Consider the following 25218-nt stretch of genomic DNA (forward strand, 5'->3'; position numbering starts at 1 on the left):
ATTATTATTATTATTTTACCCCCTGCTTTTTAACAGAGGAGACTGTCCACACCTCCCTTGCTCAGGTCAGAGTCTGTCCGTAGACACCAGGACTCAGGGAGATATGACTCATTTCCTACCCTGGCTGGAAAAGCCAAGGTCAGCTATCAGCTGCTTCTCAGAGGATTTGAGTTTCCTGCCCTTCTCACCCCGCAATGATCCTCTTTTCAGAGACCTTGCTCAGCGCAGAGCACACATTTTGTGCCAAGAAGCACCCTTTAGTCCCGAGACCTTACTAGACATCCACAGGTGTGGGTGGTTGATGTGGAGTTATACCCCAGGGAAAGCACTCAAGCCTGAAAACCTGGGCACCGAGATGTTCCCTGTGACCTTTCGAGTGCCCCCTGTCTCTAGACCCCATTGCCAGAAACTCAGGAGGCTGGGATAGCAGTGCACTGAGGCCTCTTGTTTCCAGTTAGTTTCTGGGGATTTATGTCTGCAGTTTTGCTCTCTGCAGTTTCAGCTACTTCCAGTCAACCACAGTTGAAAGTAGTAAAAACAAAATTCCAGAAATAAACAATTCATAGTTTTAAATTGCACACTCTTTTGAGGAGCATAATGAAGTCTTTCTCTCAAACCCTCACCTTCTCATTTGGGCTTTTGGACCATCCTTTGGGCTGGGGATGTGGCTCCGTGGGAGAGCACTTGCCTGAATTTCCAGGATTGATGAGGGGGAAAAACCCATGAACCATCCATCCATTGGCTCAGGTGTATACACTACCCACCTGCCCCTTTGTCACTTTGTAGACTCGGTTATCACATCAACCACAGCAGTGTGAGTGCTCGTGTTCAAGTAAACCTGGCTTTGCTTACTGATGGCCCCGAGCATGAGAGTAGAGATGCTTGGGATTTGGATATACTAGAGGTAGGCCACGAAGTGCTTTCTTTGCATGAAAAAGGGAAAGTCCAGGGAGGTATTTTGAGAGACAGAATCTACATTCACTTAACTTTCCTTGCAATGTAATGATTAGTCTCTTATTGGTTATTGCTTATTTATTATGCATAATTTATAAATTAATCTTTATCATATGTATAAAGGTATGTATATATAGGAAAAAGCACACTATATAGAGTTTGGGACTCTCCCTGGTTTTAGACAACCACTGGGCACCTTGGACCATAACCCCTGTGGGTAAAGGGGAATACTGTCATTTCCTGGGGCTGCTATAGCAAAGTACTAAAGCTGGGTGGCTTCAAACAATGGAAATATATATTTCTCTCATAGTTTTGGAGGGCAAAAGTCTGAAATTGAGGTGTTCCCAGAACCATGCTGTCTCTGAGGGCCCTAGGGGAGAACCCCTTCCTGATTCGTGCAGCTGCTGATGTTTGCCAGCCATCTTTGCATTTCTTGGGTTGTAGATGGCCGTCTTCTCCCTAGGTTTCTCCCCAGCATCTTCCTTCTGTGTATACCTGTCTCTTTGTACAAGGACATCTGTCATTAGATAAAGGCCTTGTGCCCCAATGACTTCATTTTAACTTAAGTACCCCTGTAAAGACTATCACCAAACAAGGTAACATTATGAGAAACCGAGGGTTAGGACTTCAACACATCTTTTGGGTGGAGGGCAATTCAACCCACAGCAGCAACCACAGTATAGGAAAGGTAATGTTCAAAAGCTTAGGATGAAAAACCCCACAAACTGTGCATGCTCATGATTCATGTCACTCTGAGGTTCCAGGGTAAAGCTGCAAGTCTCTAGCCAGGCAAGGTGGCACATGCCTGTAAGGCCAGCATTCTGGGAGGCTGAGACAGGAGGATCACAAGTTTGAGCCCAATAGTGACTTAGAGAGACCTTGCCTCAAAATGAAAAAGGGGCTGCAGATGCAGTTCAGTGTGAAATCCCTGGGTTCAATCCCCAGTACAGGGGAAAAAGAGAAGTCTATCAAGAGCAAGGCATAGACAATTGTACGTGGTGATAGCCCAAGTGAGCATCATAACCCGAATTACAATAAATTTGCTACATCTATCTTATATTGTTAAAAATCTTATATTGTTAAAAATCTTATATTGTTAAAAATAAACAGGCACAATACATTTCTAGAGTTTATTTGAGTAAACAATCACGATCAAGTTGCTCCAAATCAGATGTGGCTCAAGAGCGCCACCTTGAGGACACAGAGGATGAGAGGAGGCCTTTACAGGGGAAGTATGGTAAAGAGAAACTGTGATTGCTCTTGGTTCACAACAGCTTCCTTATTTGGTGTTTCTCACTGGAAAGGCCCTGTTTACCTGGTACTTGAAGTTCTCTGGCTGCTCCTGATTGGTTGAGCTTAACTTCTGTTTTTCTTTACTATAATGAAAACATTTACAAGAAATAACTCAAGTCTTGTTCATGTTTGCAAGAGGTTGAAGTCACTTAGGAGGGTGCACTGACTTTGTCATTTAGGGAATCGCTTGGGTGTGGTCTCCATTGTCATCTGCTTTAACACTAGGATCCTCAGAGGCAAGCCAACTCCCAAAATATCCAGCTATTTTTGCCTAAAAGTTTCAAAAGAGAGTGATCATTGTACTGCTACAAACATTATCACAGAGCTCTTTCCTGCAGTTAAGCACAGAGAACTTGTACGTGCTGGATGTTCACAAAATCAGGTCCACACCCCCTCAGGAGTCTGTCCCTGCCTCTGCTCTTCACCATCAACAAAGGACCGTCCATCCTTCTGGGTTTCAGCCAGAACACTCAGGGCCCTGCAGGCACCGCTTCAGCTCCTGCCAGGGCTTCTCGATGAACAGTGTGAGGGCCAGCCCGGAAGCCAAGGTCAGCACACAGTGTCCAGAGAAGAGATAGAACTGCACGGAAAGAGAGCACGGTGCACACAGTTACCCTCCACGGTCTTAGAGTGCACCACACTGGCTATGAAAAATGGGTCTGTAGAACAAACAACCCCAAACATTCAAAAGAAAATAAAGATGTTATCCTGTGCCGAAACCCTCTCTCCTTCTCCCTCAGATGAAACAGAGAACAATTAGGATCTTTAGAAAAAAGCAAAACAAAGCAAGATTCTGTCAAAGCCAATAGTTTGCTTTGTTGCTAAGAAGAGAACAAATGACGGCATCATCCTAGGACTCGGGGCGGGGCACAAGCTCACCATGTTGGTGTCTGTGTAGTGAGTGGGTGTCTCCTGAAGTCCGTTGTACAGCATGATCAGAATCGGGTGCACCAGGTAGCAGGCGTAACTGATGCTGGACAGGAAACTCCAAAGGTCACATGAAAGCATCTGGTTCACCAGACCTGGGGAAGGAATGGGCACTGATTCATCAAACCCCAAGCCCCTCTCTGGGCTGATGAAGACCTGAAACCCTGGAGTCTTCTAGTCTCTCCACTACCCTTACTCATCAGAACCTCCTGCAAAGAAGAGGTTTCTTTCGTATTTATTGCTATAGCCCCAGCATCCAGAACATTGCCTGTCCCAAAACAAATACACAAAAAATATTTCATGTAATTAAATGAATAAGCAAAGATGAACTTATAGACAAAAGCAGCATTTTCCCCAAGTGAAGTCCAAATAAGGTGAATCGATATGTGACTATGGAACCCAACAGAGCAAAGGAAAATTAAGTCAGCACAGAGTGAGTGCTCACACAGGTAGGTCAAACACACAGTAACGTGCCCTAAAGCCGACAACACCATACCTTGGTGGTCAGCTGCAATAACTCTGAAGACTGCCGCATTAGGTTCATGTTAATGCAGATCTCACTGGTTTTACAGTTTTGTAGTCACTTTAAAAATCCATTTTGGGGCCAGGGATGTAGCTCAGAGGCAAGGTCGTGAGTTAGATCCCCAGTACACACACACACACACACACACACACACACACACACACACACACACACACACACACATAAAAGGAAGAATAAAGAAAATTCCTTTTGGCTTTACATATGTGTGCTATAAACATAAACTCTATATCTAGCCTTATTTTTCTACCTGTTTAGGTGAAATTAGAATAAAAATAATTTAAGCCAAAACGTAAAGATTGCTGAAGGTGACAGCATATCCTGAAGGGTTTTAACCAAAAGAGTAGCATGTTCAGAAGATGCCTAACAACTCAAGAAGGCAAATTTGAGTTTAGCAAGACCTGCATGGTCCTTGTTGCTACTAACCCATGATAATTGAAATAGTTATTTGGACTACTATGATCTTTTCTAGTCTTGAGAGTCTCCATTAAAACTTTCTTAAAATGTTACTTTTTTCAAAAGAGTGAAAGATGTTTTCCAAAAATGTACTTAAACACTGGCTTCCTCCATTCCCTTCCTACTCGTCGATCTTGACATCTCGGAGAAAGTGCTGGAGATACAAACCTGTCATCGGTTGCACCTGTAATTGGGGGTTGGCTATGACAAGACACTTTTGACATACTGCTCAAGAACAAGCAAAGGGGCTCATTTGTCACTTAGATGAAAAGAGTGTCACTCTTACTCAGACTAATGATTGGGGGAGTTCTAGTTCCTTGGCAATGATAAGGCTAAAATTTGTTTAATTATCGCAACCAAAGTCATTCCTCTCTCATCCTTGCATTAGCCAGTTGTTCTTGACAGCAGCAAGACTTCCATGTACCACAATACCAGAATCCGCCTCTGATGGGCCTGTTCTGAGGCTCTGTTCAGGAGCAGTGTTCTGGGCTGGGGAGGGGTGTAGGGTTGTGGTTGTGGGATCTGAAGTTTCCCATAAATACAGATGCATCATTCAGAGAGAACACAGCCCACTTCCTGTTCAGCATCATTTCCTCATGTAAGGGGAAGCTTCTTAAATTGGAATATTAAGGAACAAATCTTTCATCATTATATTAAAATACTCAAAAATTCCAGAATGATTTTGTTTTGTTTTGTTTTTGTTTTTGTTTTGTACCGGGGACCGAACTCAGGCCCTTGTGCTTGCAAGCCAGGAGGTGGAACCACTGAGCTAAATCCCCGGCCCCCAGAATGATCTTAATGCACACCTCAGAGGTGGCTATCACGCAGGAATGAGGAGCATTGACCTTTGACTCTGCACTTGGTTCTGGGTGCATTTTCCGGCTGAGGGCCCCTCTGTGTTGCTCCATCTCCAGGCACCACTGTTCTCACTGAGAAAAAGAACTGGTTACCTGTCTGTCTCATAGGTGTGTGGGCAGTGTTTCCTGGGGTCCCATGAGTGACGTTTTCCCCAGGACCTGGTACACAGTATGTGCTGGATCAACAGGAGTTGTTAGGATCAGCTGTTGTTTTCTTCTTTGAGCCATGATTTCCAGCCACCGTTGCCGAGGTAACTGGTTTCAGCACAAAGGCTCAGCCTGAGCTCACACTGATGCTGTCCCTGGAGTAAAGCGGCTGTGCCTGCCCCAGCTCAACAGGACTTCTGGGAAAGTTTGGCTTCAGGGCTTCTGGGAAGTTTGGGGCCAAAGCCTTTTCTAGCCTGCCAGCCTTCTCATGCCATTTGCTGACACCACATGCACCCCATTCCCATTTTGGGTCAAACAAGGAAAAAGGGAGGAAAACATTAGGGATTTTGAACAAACAGTATCTCTAATCTGGAAGAAATTCCTTGCTTTCCATTTATATCCTTGATCTGCCTAAGTCCTTGCACCCCAAAGCTGATGTGAGAGAAACTCATTTTCCCCTTATGGAAGAGGATATTGGCAACATTTATGTCTCCACCACTCAAGACAAGGAAACTGAAGCCCCAGAGCAGTGCTACCGGAAGTCTTCTTGTCCATGGTACTAAACTACCCTATTTCCTCACTACACTTCTCTGCTTGAATCCTTTTCTAACTTCTAAACCAGAGTCACTGGAGAGACCACAAGTTTTTCTTTCAGGACCTGCATTTGTACAGAAACCAGTATAAAAACTGTATAGAGTGTTTTCCCCAAGCATATGGGCAAATCAATGTTTTGAGTCAGTGTGAACCATTCACCAACCACTCCAACAAACAGAAGCCCCTTTTGGTGTGCACTTTATTTCAAATTTGTCACTTTCAAAGGGCCAGGGTATGAGTCCAGCTGTACAGCCCAGTGACACCTCCTACCTCCATAGCCTTCTTGGCAGGCAAAGATGACCCAGCCCACGGCCACTGCCCACAGGGTCCGGTGAAGAGCCTGGTAGACTGCAGCGACCACAGAGGAGACAGCAGAGATGTCATCCACTACATACGCCAAAGCGACAACTACAAACAGGGTCAGTAGGGAGCAAATCCACCCCATCAGGGCCTGCACCTACAGGCAAAGGAGAAACAATTCACAGCCCACACTAGCTATGTATGTCGTTTTGCACAAACTCACTTTTTTTGGTGTTATGTCTGTCACTTCAGATCTCTATGTGTGAACCTGTCACTGCACAAATTTGACTACAATGAAGGTGCAGATTAGTGGTCACCAGGGGTTGGGAATGATCTGGAAGAAAGGTAGGTGTATAACTGTAAAGGATGGAATAAGGAGGGCTGGAGATTTAGCTCAGTGGCACCACGCCTGCCTCGCAAGCGCGAGGTCCTGAGTTTGATACCCAGTACCAAAAAGTTTTATAAAAGGATGGAATGAGGAGGCTGTGTGGTGACAAAAGAGTTCTGCTCCTTAGTCATGGTAGTTACACAGATCTCCACATGACACAGCATTTTGTAGAACTACACCCACACACAGTGGGTACAAATAAAACCAGTGGACCTAAGGTCTATAGATCCAACCAACATCAAGTCCTGGGTGTGATCGTGTACCATGGTTATGTCACATGGTACCACAGGTGGAACCTGGCTGAAGGGTTCATAAGACCTCTCTGTACCATTCTGACAACTTCCTGTGAATCTATTACCATTTCAAAAGAAGATTGAAAGAAAAAAGCAAGGTACTGCTCAAATCCTATCATTTCCTTCTAACCAAAGTGGGCTTCTTGATTGATCCTGGCCTCGCCCTAAATGTGAAGGTTACAGTGCATAGCCCCTTCCTGGGCTACACCTTAGTCACTGAGACATAAAATGGTGGAAGAATTGAGAAGATGGAGACCAGCCCCATGATTTAAATGCTACTACTGGTTGTTTAAGGTCATGCTACTTTTGCTGACCTTTGTAGACCCAAATCCATCTTTCCAGGCTGTCTTTCTTCTCCATATTCTAGTTGTGCTATGATGATGTCTACCTTTAACTGAGCCAACATTTTGTCTCTGAGACCACGTTGGGTCCCCAGTTCCTACCATAGTCTCTGGCTACAAAGAAAGATGAGCCTTAAGGCACTGTTAGCCTAGGATCCCCTTTGTGCCTTGGCTAATTCCTTGGATTCTACGGACCTGTAGTCTTACAGAATGCATCCCAGATATATATTCCCTTCCTGTCCTTGCCTGTCTGTCTACTCAAGCCAGCAGGGAGCATGCCATCTCATTCCTAGCACATGGCACACACCAGCTACCTCCAGCTCAGATTCTGGGTCCTTATTTTCCAACTTCTAAAGGTTTGAGTTGAGTCTATCCAACCTTTCTACATTGTCTCTCCAGCTCAGCTTGGCTGGGTTCTAGCTCTGTGCTTTCTGGTCCTGATACTGGCCCTGGAAGTGATTCCCCAGTACTCCCTTTTTATCTTAGGTTTTCTCTTTCACTCACACCCATTCTTTCCCTGAGATCCATATAACCTGAACTATGTTGATACAACTCTGTTACAATCTACAACTGAACAGTGCATGGCCAGGGAATATAAGTCTAACATTTTTTTTTAAAAAAGTCACACAGCCCCTCTCCATCATTTCCTTCTGGATAAATCTTGTGTCTTGCTCCTGCTGTGAGCAACACAAGGTTCTCCCTGCACCAGTGTTTCTTCCCTGAGAAGTCTAAATGTGGTACACACAAAACCAAGGCAGGAAAGGTGGGCCTAGCAGAGTTGTATCCTAATAGTACAATAGGATTCCTGGTCTTTCTTCCACTGGGCAGCAAATTAATATTGATCTATTCACTTATTGAACACCTTCAGTGAATTAGAATATCTCAGAACCAGACGCTGGATATTCAGAGGAGTGTAACAGATGGTGTGTTCAAGGAACTCACAGTCTCTGGTATAAGAGCGTGTTACCCTGTGCTAAGAACAGAAATGCATAGAACCTGGTGGAATAGGAAGGAGAGACACAACCTGGTGGGGGTGGGGGTGGGTAAGTGAAAACTTCTTACAGGAGGAAACTCCAAGTGAGCCTTTAAAGCTAAACAGAATTCAGTCAGAAGGAAGGAATGGGTATTGAGCAAGTTGGAGAGTAGAAAAGCATGCTCCAGGCAGATAGCAGAAAAAAAGATGACACTGGAGAAGCACAGCCTCATAATGGGGACCTTGAGGACCTTCATGAACACATCAAACTTCATCCTGGAAGCTGTTAAAATAGTTTTGCATAGTTCAAAGTCACAGCCAAGGTGGATTCTAAAGTAGATTTGAGATCAACAAGGCTGGAGGCAAGTGAACTAGGGAAGAAATCCAGACAAGAGATGAGAAGAACTTCAACAAGGTCAGTTAGAGAGGCTCAGACAGGGTAGTAGGAAAGTCAATCTGCAGGGCTTGTGGTTGTCTGAGGTGTGGGGAGTGGTCAATAAGAAGATGGCTTGCAAGTGAACCCAGGCATCCAGCTTGAACAGTGAAGTTGGATGGTGAGCTGGAGTGATTGGCCATAAGAGAACCAAGGAAAGAAATAGGTGTTCAGGTGGGCAAAGTAACAGCTTCTTCCATTATGGACACCTTATGTCTCGATCCCCAGATGGAACCATCAGGTAAAACCAAAAATCCTGTCTATAGAAACCACAGGGCCGGGGAGTTGGCTCAGGGGTTCTGCTGCCTGCCTTGCAAGCACAAGGGCCTGAGTTTGATCCCCAGTACCAAAAAAACAACAACAAAAAAACCAAAACAAAACAAGTAGAAACCACAGAATTTATGCTATTAAAAATCCAGCCCAACTTACTGTCCCCTCCCAAAGAAGATCTTGTCATTGTCATCTCACACCCATCTCACTGGGTGTGAGCTCCCATATCACTAGTTTCTTTGGGTCTGTACCAAGTCTCTGTGGAAGAGGGTCCACTGGGTTCCAAATATGGAGCTTCATAAGGGGAGCTCAGTAAAGAGAATTAGAATCTGAAAAAAGGTAAGTTCTTCCCATCCTTCAGCATGAAAAGAATTCACAACACACTACAGCACAATAAAGTACCTAGCAATCTAATTCCTTGGAAGAGGTTGGCCAGACAGGCCACACCAGTCCTACCCAGACCCTTGCCTTTAAAGGGAGGCATGGAGAAACCATACCTTAGTTTTAAGAATGTTCAGCTGATGGTTTTGATGCATGAAAATACTCAAAAAGAGGCCCACAAGGAATGGTCCACACCGACAGTAGGGTTTGGTATAATATTCCATGAAATATAGCACAGTCTCTTTTTCACTGAAAAATATAAGGAAACAAGGCCAAAGGTTATGTTTGATCTGGGCATAGGAAAGGGAATCCCTCCAATGCCCATTAAAGTAACCAGCAAATCCAAGGGTAGATTTGGGGCACATGTGTTCCTTTCCTCCATAATGATACGCAAACAGTGGCCTCATGATCCTTCCTTTTCTTGATCTGAGTTGCCTTTGAGTTGATTTGTTCAAATTTGAACCCGCACCCCAGATTCCAAGGAAATATGATGACTTCATCTTTCATTTTAAAGAGTCAATTCTGGTGACCAATGCATCAAGATAGTTCCAAGAATGTGGCACCAGAAGAGACTTTCCTGAGAAAAAAGAGTTGCAAGCGGTCCAGGCTGGGTCCTTAAGTGGACACCAGTGAGTATTCTTTGATGCTGTGATTTCTAAGGTGAGGTCCCCTGACACCAACAGCAATATCGCCTAAGAACTTACTAGAAATCCAAATCCATACCTCCCCTAAACCTACTGAATAGGAGGAAACTGGTGGTGGGCCCAGACATCTATGCAGCGACACACCCTCCAGGTGACCTGATACCCCTTGTTTGAGAAGCAACATTTACACAGTGCCTATCTCAGGCAATGGTCAAGTTACACCCAGACTCACTGAATCAGGATCTCTGGGCACAGAACCATGGAGGATGACTGTTAAAGCTCTCCTGGACTTCCAAAGTGCAGCCTAGATTGACAGCCACTGTTTTAAATGTGCCATGGTTACCCCCAAAACTAGAAGCAACCTTAGCTTTGAATTCCATCACTGTCCATGCTGGGATGATTAGAGGCAGGAAAGTCTCCTGAGGATCAGTGAGTGGTTCTTCAACCTGGGCTGCCCATTAGGATCCTTGGGAGCTGCCGAATAAGTCAGTTGCCTGGGCCCCACCTCCAGAGATGCTGATTCAATCTGACAGAGGGAAGGATGGAAGGATTCAGAGTTGAGAACATCCAGCTGAAAGTGCATCCAAGGTTGAGAACCACAGGACTGGGCAGGTGGAAGCCTCCTCCTGGGTCACCTGGACATGCTCACAAAGCAGATGACATGATATGAAAAGAGTTTAGTGTTCTCTGGGAGGCTTGCAGTGTAACCATTCAGTCGGTCAGTCAGTCACACATTCCACCACTCACAAATACATACTGAGCACTTACGTACAGCACTGTTCTGGACAGTTTTATATGGGGAGGTCAGCTGCTCAGGGAACGTGACATTTGCAAAAACATCTGGAAAAAGTGAAAAAGAAAGCCCTGCAAAATCTTCAACTAATAGAAGAGCATTCTGAGCTGGGGGCAGAGGGTTCGCATGTTGAGTGAAGCCAGGGTGGTTGGTCTGGAGTGAGCAAGTAGGAGGATGATAGGTGAGACTAGATGGCCACTAGAGGAAATTGAACAGATGCCCTACTGACACATGTGATTTTCATTTGTGTCACTCGATTGCTGAATTGAGACTAGACAAGCCTGTGATCATTCATCAGTGATACCGGTTTAATACACAGAGCGCTTATAAGGAAGAATCATCATACACAGCTCACTGAGGAGGCAAAACAGAAATGTAGGTAAGGTTCTAGGTTCAAACCACGCCTACACCACCTAGTACCTGTGTGATCTGGAAGAGTCCTAAGGGTCAGTCTCCATCTAAAAACAGAGCTTCCAAGCAGAGATTTGCCACTCGAGAAGTTTACATTTCAGCCACACAGGGGCGCTCCTCCCTCTGAGAAGGATTTCAGTGGGAAATGACTTTAAGAGGACTCCAGGAGGAAGTTGAAAGGTTGAAATGTCTGGAGGCAAAATGTCTGGAGGCAAAATGCAGGGAACTTTCTCTTCCTGGCCGGAAATTCCCCTTCCAGTTTCTCTACCAGCGATGGACGCCACGCAAACAGCCTGGCATTCCACACCTCTCCCTGGGAGGTCCTGGCCCCGGAAGGGACAGAGAGGGGTAGGTGAGAATCGGTTAGTTACCTGGCTGCAGACAGAGACGCCACCGGAAGTTTATAAGCCAGGGTGAGCATCGCAGTGACAGTGAAAGACAGCAGCAACAGCATGGCACCGAACAGGACAAGGACACGTTTACTTCTACAGAGAAGAGAGTACACCGGGAGGAGGGCCCCTCAGTTAGCTTCAACGTAACATTTTATCAACATGACAATCAAAGGAGCCTCTGCCACTTGCTTTTGAGAGAACAGAAGGGGCTTGTGGAGGAGTGAGGGGAGCTGGGCAGGGTTGGGAGTAGTGAGGGGCCTTTTATCTTGACGATCTACTCATTGTGTGACCCTAGACAAGGCCTTGAACCCGAGTTTCCCCATCTAGACAAAACGATAACATTCCTGCCACTATACGGAAGCTTACCATATTTGGGAATGAAACCATGCCTGGGAATGTTCTTGTCATCTACAACACACTACGTGACTTAGGAGGAAAATTAATTGTTCAACACAGGGTGGAACAAGGGTGGACACAGGAATGCACTCCAAGGATAAGTTGGGAGGACAGAGTAGGAAGGGACCCTGGGGTCCCTGACTACCTGGAAGCAAAGCCTGAGACAAAGGCCTAAGCATGGGTAGTCATGTGGGATTAGTAATAAGGGAGAGGGAACAGGATCAGAAGAGCACGGAAAGCACATACAAGGATGTGCTATCAAAGTGGCCAATGCTCAGTTCTTCCAGAATTTCTGCAGAGCCTTTTGAACTGTGCCTTAGAACAATCCTGAGGGACCAAAGAGAGAACCTTCTCAATATTTTCTTTTCCCCCTGGGTCATGTGGCCCCATGCAAACTGATTTCTCCACACTTCAGGATTCTACATGTGTGAGACCAGGAGGGTCCCTGAGAGGGTCCCAGTTGTAATACTGAAAGGTTCTGGGTAAAGAAAGAAGAGATTTGAGGACACTGGTTCTGCGTGAGGTACTTTCTGGTTGTACCAGCTCAGAATTGTAAGGGTTGGGACTAAGTGAATCTCTAATGACATAGAAATGTCAAACACAGGTTTCTTGCATTTTAAAAAGTATTTCATCATCATGATTCAAAAGCCCCAAAGATATTCATATCCCAAATGTTTAACAGTGGGAGAAGGTATAAGGAAATTGCTGTATAAATCACTTAGGAAATGGAATGTTACACAAACATTACAATTATGTTTACTTAAAGTAAAATAACATAGGGAAATGCATATGTCACATAGTTATCCAACAAAAAGTAGTAAAGTATATATGCAAAATACTTTCATGTATAAAAAGCTAAGCAGAAAAAATACTGAGAGGCACCAAGATAGTAACAATAACTTCATCTTTGCCTTGAGTGACAAAGGACCCTCGTGATGAATATTCATGTGTGAATATTTTCCCTTTCTCTCAATCCTAATATGTTCCAGTGTTTCCTACACTGAACAAAATCGAACAAAAATTATTGTTGAATTACTGTTATTTTAACAAAAAGAATAAAAACCTCTTAAAATATGGCATGAGTAATCTACAAACCATACACCTCCCCATGAATCACTGAGGCCATAAAGTGCTTCTAAAACTAACAAAAATCGAGGTGATAAATATCCAGTGTGAGGAAGCAGGTACACTGCTACACTGCTGAGGGTGCTGTAAATTACTCCATTCTTCTCAGAGAGCAATGTCACACTGTGTAACAAGCACCACAAAATTGTTCCTACCCTTTGACCTGGTAATTCCACTTGGAAATATGCCCCAAGGCAATAACAAGGAGAAAAAGTGGTGTGTTCAAAGACATTCATGGCAGTGCCATTTATAATCATGAAGAATTGGGCATAATCTAGATGCCTAGCCATTAAAAGGGCATATAAATCCTATAACTGGCAGGTATGCAGGTTATATCAATAGTAGAAGTGTTTATAAGAACAGTTGGAATGAGTTGCAGCATACACACTGATTATAACTGCAAAAGCACACTGACTTGTATACAACAAAGACTGGATGAGGATGTGGGACAAGGTAAATGGCAGAGGATGCAGTGCCTCCTTTTTGAAATTAATTTCCTTAATGTAGTAAAAAGCTGCTCTACACAAAACTGGAGAACTTTATAAGAGTTTCAGGAAAGCGGCCACATAGGGATGAAAGCTTGTTTGGGTTAGACTCACTTTTTTTTTTTTTTTTTTTTTTTTTTTTTTTTTTTTTTTTTTTTTTTTTTGTACCAGGGATTGAACTCAGAACCTTGTGCTGGCAGGGTAGGCACGGTGCCACTGAGCTAAATCCCCTGGTCCTAGACTCACCTTCCATAGATAAAGATGATCACCGGTGTTAGGAGATGGAGCTGGAAGTCATCGGCCAGGTACCAAGTCCAGCCATTGCACTGAAAAGAGAGAAGCAAGGTGACTAACCCACATCAGGAGCTAGGTGTGCTCCACAGGTCACCAGGAGAAAGAGCTCAGTGGGAGGGGCTGGGGGACTGTTGTGAGCAGAGAAGGAATTTTGAGTTACAGTTCACATTCCTCATTTTATCCATCCTTGAACAAGCCTGGATAGTAGGTATCATTATTGCTATTTTGTAACATGGAGATTCACACAAGTTCTCTCTTCTGTTTGTAGAAACCCATAATAGCTAGTTTCCTGTGCCAGTTGTGGGAAATGAACTCCTTCCTGTTATAGGAATGTATGAGTTTATCCTTTGGTACGGTTGGAACTCAGAGGGCTTGGCCTTGTTCTCTTCCGGTGCCTGCCCCAGCCCCAACTCTAGGTGGAGAGAATTTGTTCACTTGGCACCAAGGCCTGGCTCCAGATTCACTTTTGTGGGAACCGCAGAATTCTCATGCCAGATGGACGTGGGATTGTCTGACCAAAGCCACATGGTTCCACAGACTGACCATACTTGTGCAAAATAAGGCAGTGCCTGTATTTTGTCTTCCATGTGAGGAAATTCTGTTCTTTGGACTCCAAATTCTCAGCAAGCCCAGACTTCTGCAACAGAAGGGAAAGCTGTGTCCACAGTCAATGACAAGCCCTTGTGGTGGGGAAGAGTCTGAGTGGTTGGGTTTGAGATCCCTGGTACCTCTCCTTCCAGGTAGGGTGTATCTCAGGAGGAGATTAGCTCCTGTCTTTGCAATTGACTCCTACAAATGGTTCGAGCCAGTCTGCATCTGAGAACACACCCCATCTACCCCCAGGACCCAGTCACCTGTGCCAGGCCCTCACCTGTGGACAGGCGGCAGTGATGCACATCCTATCAAAGCTGTCGGGCACTGGCCATCTTGGTACTAAGTGGTAGGTGCAATCAGTAGGGGCCTGCCACACTTCAAAATTTTTCTTCTCAGCCCCACTTTCAAAACATATGAGGGCTTGGTGACATGATTGAACTTATAGGTTATTTCACTTTCCATCTCAATGAGTTCATTTTGAGGCTTTGGGGAGACCATGCCATATCCAGGTTTTGTGCCTCTGGCTTGAGATTGAGTAGAATTCACTATGGTAAGAGTACAGTGTGATATTCCACCCCAGCGGAGGGTCTCCTTGCACAAGGAAGGAAAGTGGCCTTCCTCATGGGTGATGGGTACTGGCTCAGGAACCACAGTAGAGTGGGAGCAGCTGCCTCAGGACATGCATCTAGACTGTCACCCCTCACTAGCACTTCTGTGTCCCACTGTGCCCCACTTTCAGCAGCTTCCCCTGGGCATAAATGGGCATGGTGGCAACTATCCCTACCTCTGCAGATGAGCCTCAGGTTGGCCCTTGGAAAGTTCACCAGACCGTGTGATCAAGGTACCCTCCTTGCACCCATCTGCCCTAGCAAGTGGAGACTCACCGCCTTTCGAACTAACACGAAGTTATTCAGCAGCAGCAGGTTTGTCCACCACGCTTGCCGGCAGTTATCCCAGTGGAATTTGGGCACTTCCCAAACAGGTCCCCAGGGAACAAGAGAGAACAATCCAACCAACAAGCACACGGAATACAGGTGAAGAGGCTGCAGCCTGGCAGGAGACAAAAGGTGATTGTCCACAAGAGATCCATTCAGTCCCCTCTGTGGGCACGTGGTACATTGCATGGGTGGCAGCCGCCTCCCCAGCAGACCTCAAGCACCCACGCATTCAGGGGTCCAGGACAATTCACTGAGCACCCGTCACGTGCTGCTGTGGGTCTGCTGACGCAAAAGTACTGTGATTTATTGAGCAAGTCATTCAGTCAGTCACTGCGATGGGAGCTTTGATACTACTTTCTCAGGCAGCTTTTACTCCATTTTACCTCCACGACCTCTGAGATTAGAGCTCAGAGAAGTGGGACAAACTGTCCATGGTCACCCGGCCACAGAGCAGCACGGAGATCTCGCACCAGTTTGTGTTCTTTCCCCGTGGCTCGCTCAATAGAAACCCCTTTCCTCTCTCCATCTTTCCCCTTCCTCTTTTCCCTCCTTCCTTCGCATCCTTCCTCCCTCCAAGCAGGATGTGAAGCAGCAACAATGGCAGCGAATAAAGCACAAGACATCTAGACCAGTGCGGCTCAAAGGAAATAGAACCACAAGGCACAACTGCCACCCACATAGCATTTTCTAGTAGCCACATTTTGAAAAGTCAAATGACACTGGTACGATTAATCTTAATGCCATTCATTTAGACTAATATGTCCAAAATATTGTCAATTCAAACATGAAACCAATATCGATTAGCCATTTTATGCATCCTTTTACTAAGGCTTCAGTTGTACAAGTGCACTCAGGGGGCCACTGGTGTCTGGGGCCACATGCTGAACGGTGAATGTCCAGGGTTTGGAAGTGAGGGTGTGGTGGGGAGGTTGTACAGTTCTGGCACAGATTCTGGGCAGTCTGGAGTCAGATCTCTCTTTTTAAAAAATACATTTTGAAACTGAATGCGGTGAGGCATGCCTGTAATCTGAGCATGCTAGGAGGCTGAGGTAGGAGAATCACAAATTTGAGCCCAGCCTGGACAATTTAGCAATTTAGCAAGACTCTGTCACAAAATAAACAAAGGACTGGGGATACTGCTCAATGCAAAGGTCCTAGGTTCAATCTCTACAACACGGGAAGGGAAAGGAAGGAAAGAGAAAAGAAAGGAAAGGGAGGGGAAGGGAAGAAAATATTTTGGCATGCTTTTCTTGATGTGTCGAATCTAAAAATTGAAAAGAAATAAGATGACATGAAAGTAGGAACAAGATTATTATTAGACAAGTGAAAGGAAATCGGGAGGGGCATGCAAGAGAAGGTAATGGGGGAATGGATATGAGCAAAATATATTATATACCAATGTGAAAGTTATTGAAACCCAATATTTTATAAAATTAATACGCACCAATAAAAATATTTAAATTTTTATTTTGGGCTAGGAGTGTAGCTCAGTGACAAAATGACTGCTTAGCGTGCACAAGGTCCTGCGTTTTATCTCCAGCATCACAAAATAAATAAATAAAAATAATACATTTAGAAACTCAAGGTAGTTCACTCAACAAGGACAGAGGAAATGGCCCCCCAGCACCTTTAAATATCTAGGTGGGGTGTGACAGACGGGAGCTGGCAGGATTTATAGTGTCTCCACTTAAAGGTGTCCCCCTCCTTCAGCAAGGTGGTAGAACAGCACCGAGTCTCTGGTCTGCACCTGGGGGCCAGAACTGTTGGCCTTCCTGTCTCCGTGAAGTGACATCGTCTTACGCAGAGCAAGTCCACTGGGCTTTCGATGAGCTGGAACGGAACTGCTGACTGATGTCAGAGACAAAGAGTAGGCAACTGTGATAGTTAACTGTGGTGTCAACTTGCATAAGAAGTGCCCAGCTGATTGGTTTAACCCAGTTCTGAGTGTGTCTGGATGATGGACTCTTACTGACGACTCTTACTGCCACCCTGGGCCTGGGTGGCACCAATCAATAGGCTTGCAGTCTGGGTGGAATAAAAAGGGAAAGAAGTCTCGCTTCTGCTTCAGAGGAGCTCCAGTCTTTGCCATCGCCTTTGGACATCCATCCCTGGGCCTCAGACTCGCCAGCCTTCTGGCCTAGACTCTGGCTTCCTGGTTACAATCTCACACAGGACTCTGCAGTGAGCTCCTGGCCTTTCACTTTTCCTTTTTTTGGGGGGGGTACCGGGGATCAAACTCGGGTTTGTGCTTACAAGGCAGGTGGCAGAACCACTGAGCTAAATACCCGGCCCCAAACACAAGTGGAGATGCTGGGGAAACAAATCCACTTTTAACTGTCAGCAAGCAGACAGCCCTTCGGCTGTCTTTAGCACCTGACTCTACAGGCAGCCTTTGGAAGCCTACCTCATATATCCTCTGTAGTGACCATGTCCAGATCAGCTCACATGTGTGTTTGCTCAGGGAGCAGGTGCCTCCCTGGGCCTTCCTGGGTCTGCCTTGCTGGCCATCTGACCTCATGGCCACTCTGCAGGCCTCTGATTCCCACCTCCTTGGGCTCCCACCTGTCACCTCCCTCTCCTTAGAAGGGAGTCAGCCCTGCTCCCCTCCAAAGCAGCTGTTGAGACAGACACTATCAGGAGGTAGCAACCTCCTGCCCTCACAACAGTGTTTCCAGCTGTTGTGCATCCCCAGTCAGGATGCTGGTTAAAAGGAAACCTCTGTACGGGGGATCTAGGGGGGCTGAGGCAGCTGGGAGGGGCACTCCTTAAATTGCAAAGCTACAGAAAAAAAACAAAGTGAGTTCTAGCATTGCCTAAATTGTGCTAAACACAAAGTATGACTTCTCCTTTTCCCTCTTGCATAAAATGTGGGTTGTGGTGGCACCACTCTTGCCTAGCTTGCACAAAGCCCAGGGTTGACCACCAGTACTGCCAAAAAATGGGAGAGGGCATTCTTTCTTCCTAAGATTTTTTTGAGAATCCAGGGAGATAAAAGAGAGTCTTTGAAATATCTATAGCACCACAGAGATGGACATGCCCTATACTTTTAGCCAAGGTTCCAGGAGAGTTAAAATCAAAGGCTTTAAAAGTGGGATCCTGGGCTGGGGATTTAGCTCAGTGGTCCCGCAGCCTGCCCTGCAAGCACAAGGATCCAAATTCAATTCCCGGTACCACAAAAAAAAAGAGGGATCCTGAGACTAGAAGTACAGGAGTATAGTTTAGTGATAGATCTCATGTCTAAAATGTTTGAGGCCAGCACTGGGAAAAATACAAAAAACAACAAGAGGATCCTAGCCAGAGTCATGCAGTTGTGAGAAGCAGGCATCCTCACACGTGGTGGGTGGGACAGTAAAGTGGAGAACATCCATCAAAATATTAGGTGCAGCCAAACCACCATCTCCACTGTAGGAATTTACCCCACTAACACACTCATGCAAGTGTACATATATGTGTGTGCATGGTCTTCTTGTCTAAGAGAGCAAAACACCTGGAAACTCCTCCATGCCCACTAATACGTAACTAATATGTAATACATAACTAAGTACATAATGGCTCACCCACCATGCAGCACCATACAAGCTACCTTTAACATCAGTGACACCTTGCGGGCAGACGGGAATATGCCAACACCTTATCCTTAAGTGAAAAAAACCACTGTAAAATAACGTAGTAGATAGTGCAATCCTATTCATGGGGGAAGAAACAGTGCTTATGATTCCATGTAAAATTTCTGCAAGAATTCACAGGAGGGTCTGGGATTTGGCTCAGTGGTTCCACCGCCTGCCTTGCAAGCACAAGGACCCAAGTTTGATCCCCAGTACCAAAAAAAAGAAAAAAGAAAAAAATAATTCACAGGAAACTCTTAACAAAAGTGTCCTATGAGAAGTGAGACTGCAAGAGGATTCTTCATTCTAGTTGCAATCTTCTGCTGCAGTTACACATCTTTATCACAAGCTATAAGAAAGACAAATTTTTAATGTGGCTCCTAGTTGGAGTAATCACGCAGTTTTAAAGCTCTAGAGCACGTACTGTCTATGTTTCCCATCAGATAATCTCTATCCTGAGTAACTCCTAGAAGTTGGGTTTCTGATTTTCTTACAACTTGTGGTGGCTCCTGAGTGGTCCTCCTACCTTCTGCCTGTGCTTTGAAACTCTTAACAAAAGTGTCCTATGAGAAGTGAGACTGCAAGAGGATTCTTCATTCTAGTTGCAATCTTCTGCTGCAGTTACACATCTTTATCACAAGCTATAAGAAAGACAAATTTTTAATGTGCCTCCTAGTTGGAGTAATCACGCAGTTTTAAAGCTCTAGAGCACGTACTATGTTTCCCATCAGATAATCTCTATCCTGAGTAACTCCTAGAAGTTGGGTTTTTGATTTTCTTACAACTTGTGGTGGCTCCTGAGTGGTCCTCCTACCTTCTGCCTGTGCTTCCTCACAGCCTGCCTGCTGCCCTGTGGCCAGAGTGTCTCTGGAAACATGTAAATCTGACCGTGGCGAGACCTTCCAAAGGCTTCTGTGTCAGAATAGTACAACGTTCTTACAGCAGCCCAGGGGCCCCACACAACCTGCCCTCATCCCTCTCTGTCTTTGTGCCCTCCTGCTCACCACACTGCTCACTGCACTACAGGCAACACCTTTGGGCTCTTTGCGGGTCTCCACACCCATCAACCACTGTCTGTCCTCAAGACTTCACTTCCCCCTACGTGGACTGTTCTTGCTTCACAGCATTCTCTTTGCTTTGAACATTCCTTTTCTTCTTTCAATAGGGGGAACAATGAGAACATCCAACGGGTCAGGCTGTAGCTGTTTTGTCCCCACACAGCTTAGAGCCAGTGAGTTGGGACTGCGTGTAATGGTCCCGTTTTCAACAGAGCTTTGGCCCAGGTCAGATTTATTCCCTTCCTAGCGCCCACTCCAATCCTCTGCAGAGTTCTCTATGTCCAGAATGCCACCATCATCTACCATGTTGCTCCAGCTGGGGATTTTCACTTCCTTGATTTCCCCTGTCCTCGTTCCCACTGCCAATCACCAGTCTAACCCTGCTCTCCTGCCTGGATACTGTGGTAATTTCCCCGGTGGTTGATGCACCTCATGTTCCCCCACAGCATTCCCACCACCCAGCTTCCACCGAGTGCTCCTCCAGCCCCCACCTTTGCTTCTCTGTCCTGACTCCTGCACAGCAGGTTTCCCAGGCACGCCTGTCATGCCTGTGGGTGCCTCTCCCATCCCTAGCTGACCCTTCACTAGTCCCTTTCCTGCAGAGAACCCCAGTGTAGGACATCTGCTTAACCCCAGATGTCCCATGCAAATGATTCAGGGAGAGTGGGCAAACTATCCTTGCTGGGAGAAGGGCTAGGCTTGATAGAGCCTTAGAGCTCACAGTGAAAAGAAATCAATACAATAAAAATATATATATATGTGTGTGTGTGTGTGTGTGTGTGTGTGTGTGTGTGTGTTTGTGTGTATATATATGTGTGTGTGTGTGTATATATATATATATATACATATATATATATATAAAACTTAAAAAAGAAAAGAAATCAATAAGTCTATTTCTTAGCTCACCCTCATCCTCACCCTAGCTGAAAGAAAAATAAAAGGTAGAAATAACAACAACAGTAAAACAAAAGCTTATGCTTATTAAGGACTTTTCTAAGTTCTTTACCTACGTTATCACATTCAGTCCTTACCAGAGTCCTGTGAAGTAAATGCCACTTTTTCCCCCATTATAGAAATGAGGAACTCAAGCACAGAAATTCTGAAACACTTAAAGTCACACAGTGGCACAAAATTGAGTCAGAGTATGAGCTCATTGGAACTCTGGAGTCTACTCTTGCCCTCTCCGTTTTATGAGCCCTGACAATTGTTTCAGCTATTGTGTAACAGTGCAGTGTACCAAGATGGGCTTGGAGCAGAAGTAACCAGATCTGGGTTCCAGCCCAGTGGTCATCATGACTGAGAAGATGTATACATGAGAGGACTGAACTTTCCTCTTGTCCCTTAACTATGATTGTCTCATTGAATCTCTGCCATTCTGCTCTCACAGATTCTATTATCTTCTGTGCCTATATTGAGATCCCTTCTGCTTCTACCGCCCACAGATTCCAAAGGGAGGGAGACCAGCATTTCCTGCCTCCCCCTCAGCAGAATGGCCATTGTCCCAAGATTTGCCCAGTTATTGTCCTGATCATATTTTGTCATTTCCATTCATACTCTGATTTACAAGATCCATTATCTACTAACTTGCAGCCATACTAATTTTCATAGATTCTGTGGAAATTGTTGGTGCATTTATTGAAATCTGTTTCCCATCAGCAGAAAGATAGTTTTTGCCCATGAACATACCAACTCTCATAGCATTTGTCTTACTGGAATTCGAACCATAATAAAACAGCAAAAACCATATGTTTTTAAGGAAAACAAAAGCTAGCTTCTCAGTTTATTGGTCTTAGACAATTCTTTCAAATGTGGGTTAAACACTGAAAAAATAATAATAAATTAGTGCACAGCTACAAGTAAATAAGAAATTCTATAAATGAACCTACCTTATAAGGCGATTGAAAAAGTATCTGAATATAACCTTAAGGGTTATTCCTTTGTCTGAATTCTGATGCATCTTTAGAAATGACCTGGCACTTAACCAACCACTAAGAGAGAAAAAAGAATTACTTAGCAATAATACAGTTCAATAGTTAATTGACTGGGTTTTCTCAATCAGGATAGATTAAGTGATGTTACACTAATAAAATACCTCCAAGTCTTATAGCAACAATCTCCCTGCCCCTCTTCCTCCCTCCCACCTTTTCCCTCTCCCTCCTTCTCTCTCCTCATGGACAATTGCCTGGTTTCTTCCTCACTATGGGACTTGGGTTGATGGAGCAGCCACTATCCCAAAGTGACCACAGCAAAGGACAAGAGCATTCTGGAGAATGCTCTCAACACAACAATTAAATACTTCAGCCTGACAGTGGCATCCTTAAAGCTCTTAGCATAAGGGTTTCAAGCACTTTGCATTTGATGACAGTTTGATGCTACTTGCTGGTCAGAACTAGGGAGCCAAGAAAGTAAAATTTTGCTAAGTGCCTAGAGGGTGGTAAGCCAGGCATTTCTGGCCAACAGTGCAGAAAAATAAGACTTGGAGATTATTAAATGGGCTTCCCCAGATCACAGTTCAAATTCTGAAGCAACACATTTGATGGCACATTCATAACCCAGATTGCTCGGCTAAAGGAACAAAAGTTGCAGACTTTGCCTTGTAACTTGAAGGTAAGCCTATTATTTGTGAGTTTCCCAACTTTTCAACATTCATACCAGTGAGCTTTGTATTTCTCTAAGAAATGAATGTGCTTCCTACTGCAGTACAAGGCTATGTGTGCTGGGCCTGACTTGGACAGGATCCTGGAAGGCCGGAGAATGTCTCTATTTCTCTGCCCATTAGATTTTCCTTTGAAAAGCAGCAAGTTGGAGCCATTGAAATAGGAATGAAATTTATAGACATCTAAAAGAGACTGCTGAGAGGTGAAAGTAGAGCAGCCAAGTCTGCCTCTCGGTTTCAAGAAAGGATGAATGGAGCCATCCTTTCTTTGCCGTATGACTGGTACCCCCTCCCACTACCAGCCTGGTTACTAAGCAAAACCTGGGTCTCACTCTGTGTGTGAGCATAACCACCCCCTTTCCAGCTCATGAGAAGACTGGTGGGAAAACAGGCTGTGAGCAAGAGAGCCAGTTACAAGAGGCTACATACAGCCCAGTGTCCTGAAGAGGGTGGAAAGAGATAACCAGTGGAGATGTGTGAAGCCAGCCCACGAGGGAGAAAAGGATTCCAAAACTAGTCACCACTAGTTATTCCTAAAAACAATCAGAAGTCTTTGGTTTCACACGCCTGTAATCCCAGCTACTTAGGCAGCTGAGGCAGTTCAAAGCCAGCCTGGACAATTTAAAAAGACTCTATCTGAAAATAAAAAATAAAAAGAACTAGCGATGCACCTCCGTGGTAGTATTTGCCTATCATACATGAGGCCCTGGGTTCAATCCTTGGTACTGCAAAAAAAAGAAGAAGAAGAAGAAGTCTTTGATCTCACTGTGTAATATCAGTGATACCCTACTTAAGGCATGGTTTCTTTGTGAAACAAACTACAGGTTGAATATCCTTTGTCTGAAATGCTTATTTTCAGGTTTTGGAATATTTACCCATCCATAGTGAGATACCTGGCTGATGGGACTTAAGCTTAAACGCAAAATTCATTTATTTTTCATACTATCTCATATACATGTAGTGTAGTTTTGATGTGCCTGCATTTTGTCTGTGACCTATCACATGAGGCTGGGAGTGGTGTTTTCCCTTCATGGCATCATGTTGGTGCTCAAAAGTCTTCAGATTTTGGAGCTTTGGATTTCAGAGGAGGGACACTCAACCTTTCTTTGTTCAAAGTTCTGGCTGTAGTCTCACTAGCTGTGTGGACTAGGACAAAGTACATTTCTGAACATGGAATTTTTCATCTGCCAAAGTGGGTTGATATTGTTCCATTATTCAAAAGTAAGTCTTCAGATTTTGGAGCTTTGGATTTCAGAGGAGGGACACTCAACCTTTCTTTGTTCAAAGTTCTGGCTGTAGTCTCACTAGCTGTGTGGACTAGGACAAAGTACATTTCTGAACATGGAATTTCTCATCTGCCAAAGTGGGTTGATATTGTTCCATTATTCAAAAGAAAATTTTAAATAAAAGAATATGGGTACCTTCTAAAGTAATAAAATAAAAACTAAAGGAAAAAGAGTCACAGAGACTGGTGTGAGAAGTGGAAACCAGCAGGGATAAAGGAGAAAGCAGTTCTTTTCTCTGCCTCTAGACTGGCGACAGGATCTGCCTGGTTTCCCGTCTGTATCATGCTCAGCTATTCCCCCTGGACTCCTGCAGTGCTTCTCAGGCCTCAGTGGGCATCAGGATCAGCTGGGGGTTTGTAACAGCCCAGACTGTTGGTCCTGCTTCTAGAGAGTCTGACTCGGTGGGGAGAGGGTGTCTGGGAATCTGCATTGCTAAGGAATTCCTGGGTGGTACAGATCTGAGCACTACTGGTGAGCGGCCCACGCCCATCTGGATGTGAGGGAGGTGGCCTCAAAGCATTTGCAATGTGCCTGGATTTTTGGTATCTCAGCAATTTAGCTTGTGTCTTAGGTATCTCAGGGCTGTCCAGTGGCTCCTCTGCCATCTCAGACTCCCGCTGTCACCCAAGGATGATGAGTGCCCCCCTCCTTTACCTTTCCCTATTCCTGGCAGCCTTCCTAGTCTCCACATTGAGTTTGGGTTTTGTTTCCAGTCATCCTGATCTGTCCTTGCCAGCCTCCTTCCCAGGGCTCTGAATGCTACTGGGCAGACCATCCCATCATGTGACATCCCTTTTTACCTGGTTTTGCCAGGGCCCTTTACAGGGAACAGAGTTCTGATGTGCTGGGCTTGCTGCTTTGCCTGTCTAGACTGCTCTCTACTGTCACCTTGGCCACCTCCTAGCAGGAGCTGCCATCCATGCAGACAGGACCCAGCTCATTCTGCACCCCATTTGCTCTATATTATGAGCAACTATCACACCAGAATCCTGAGACAAAACTGAAGAAAGCATTCACTTTGACAACAATTTATTGAGCAGTACTCCATGGTCAGCACCGCTTTAGGCCTTGGTGACACCACTGTGCACAAAACAAAAGCATTCCTTACATTCCAGTGGAGAGAGGACAATCCATCAAACAAATGCTATTGCATTGATAGCATGGTAGAGAAAAAGAAAAATAAATCAAGAAAGAAATAAAGTAGAGAGTGCTATGTGGGTTCATTTTTTTAAAGGGAGGGAAGAGGAAGGAATGCATGGCTGTGAAGGTGACATTTCAGAAAAACCCTGAAGCAGAAGAGGGTATGAGGCACCTGGATATTAGGGAAGTAGGATGTGGAAGATGAGTGGGGATTAAGAATCCCTTACTAATTTTTTTTTTTTTTTTTTTTTTT

General features: G+C 44.9%; 1 protein-coding gene across 1 annotated transcript in view; it reads right to left on the reverse strand.

Annotated features, from left to right (window-relative positions):
- Nucleotides 1-2264: 2264 nt before the first annotated feature.
- LOC104847818 (O-acyltransferase like protein) overlaps nucleotides 2265-25218 on the reverse strand; it is a 53619-nt gene continuing 30665 nt past the window's right edge. Inside the window, exons 8-15 of the mRNA XM_033757513.1 lie at nucleotides 21770-21871; nucleotides 15167-15332; nucleotides 13641-13720; nucleotides 11368-11481; nucleotides 9265-9397; nucleotides 6040-6226; nucleotides 3127-3269; nucleotides 2265-2827 (exon numbers count right to left, since the gene is read on the reverse strand). Coding sequence (XP_033613404.1) covers nucleotides 2705-2827; nucleotides 3127-3269; nucleotides 6040-6226; nucleotides 9265-9397; nucleotides 11368-11481; nucleotides 13641-13720; nucleotides 15167-15332; nucleotides 21770-21871 — 1048 coding nt within the window. The 3' untranslated portion in view covers nucleotides 2265-2704. The remainder of the gene's footprint in view (nucleotides 2828-3126; nucleotides 3270-6039; nucleotides 6227-9264; nucleotides 9398-11367; nucleotides 11482-13640; nucleotides 13721-15166; nucleotides 15333-21769; nucleotides 21872-25218) is intronic.

Source organism: Fukomys damarensis, unplaced genomic scaffold, assembly GCF_012274545.1.
Source record: "Fukomys damarensis isolate Sample0158 unplaced genomic scaffold, DMR_v1.0_HiC HiC_scaffold_30, whole genome shotgun sequence".
In the NCBI taxonomy this organism is placed as follows: domain Eukaryota; kingdom Metazoa; phylum Chordata; class Mammalia; order Rodentia; family Bathyergidae; genus Fukomys; species Fukomys damarensis.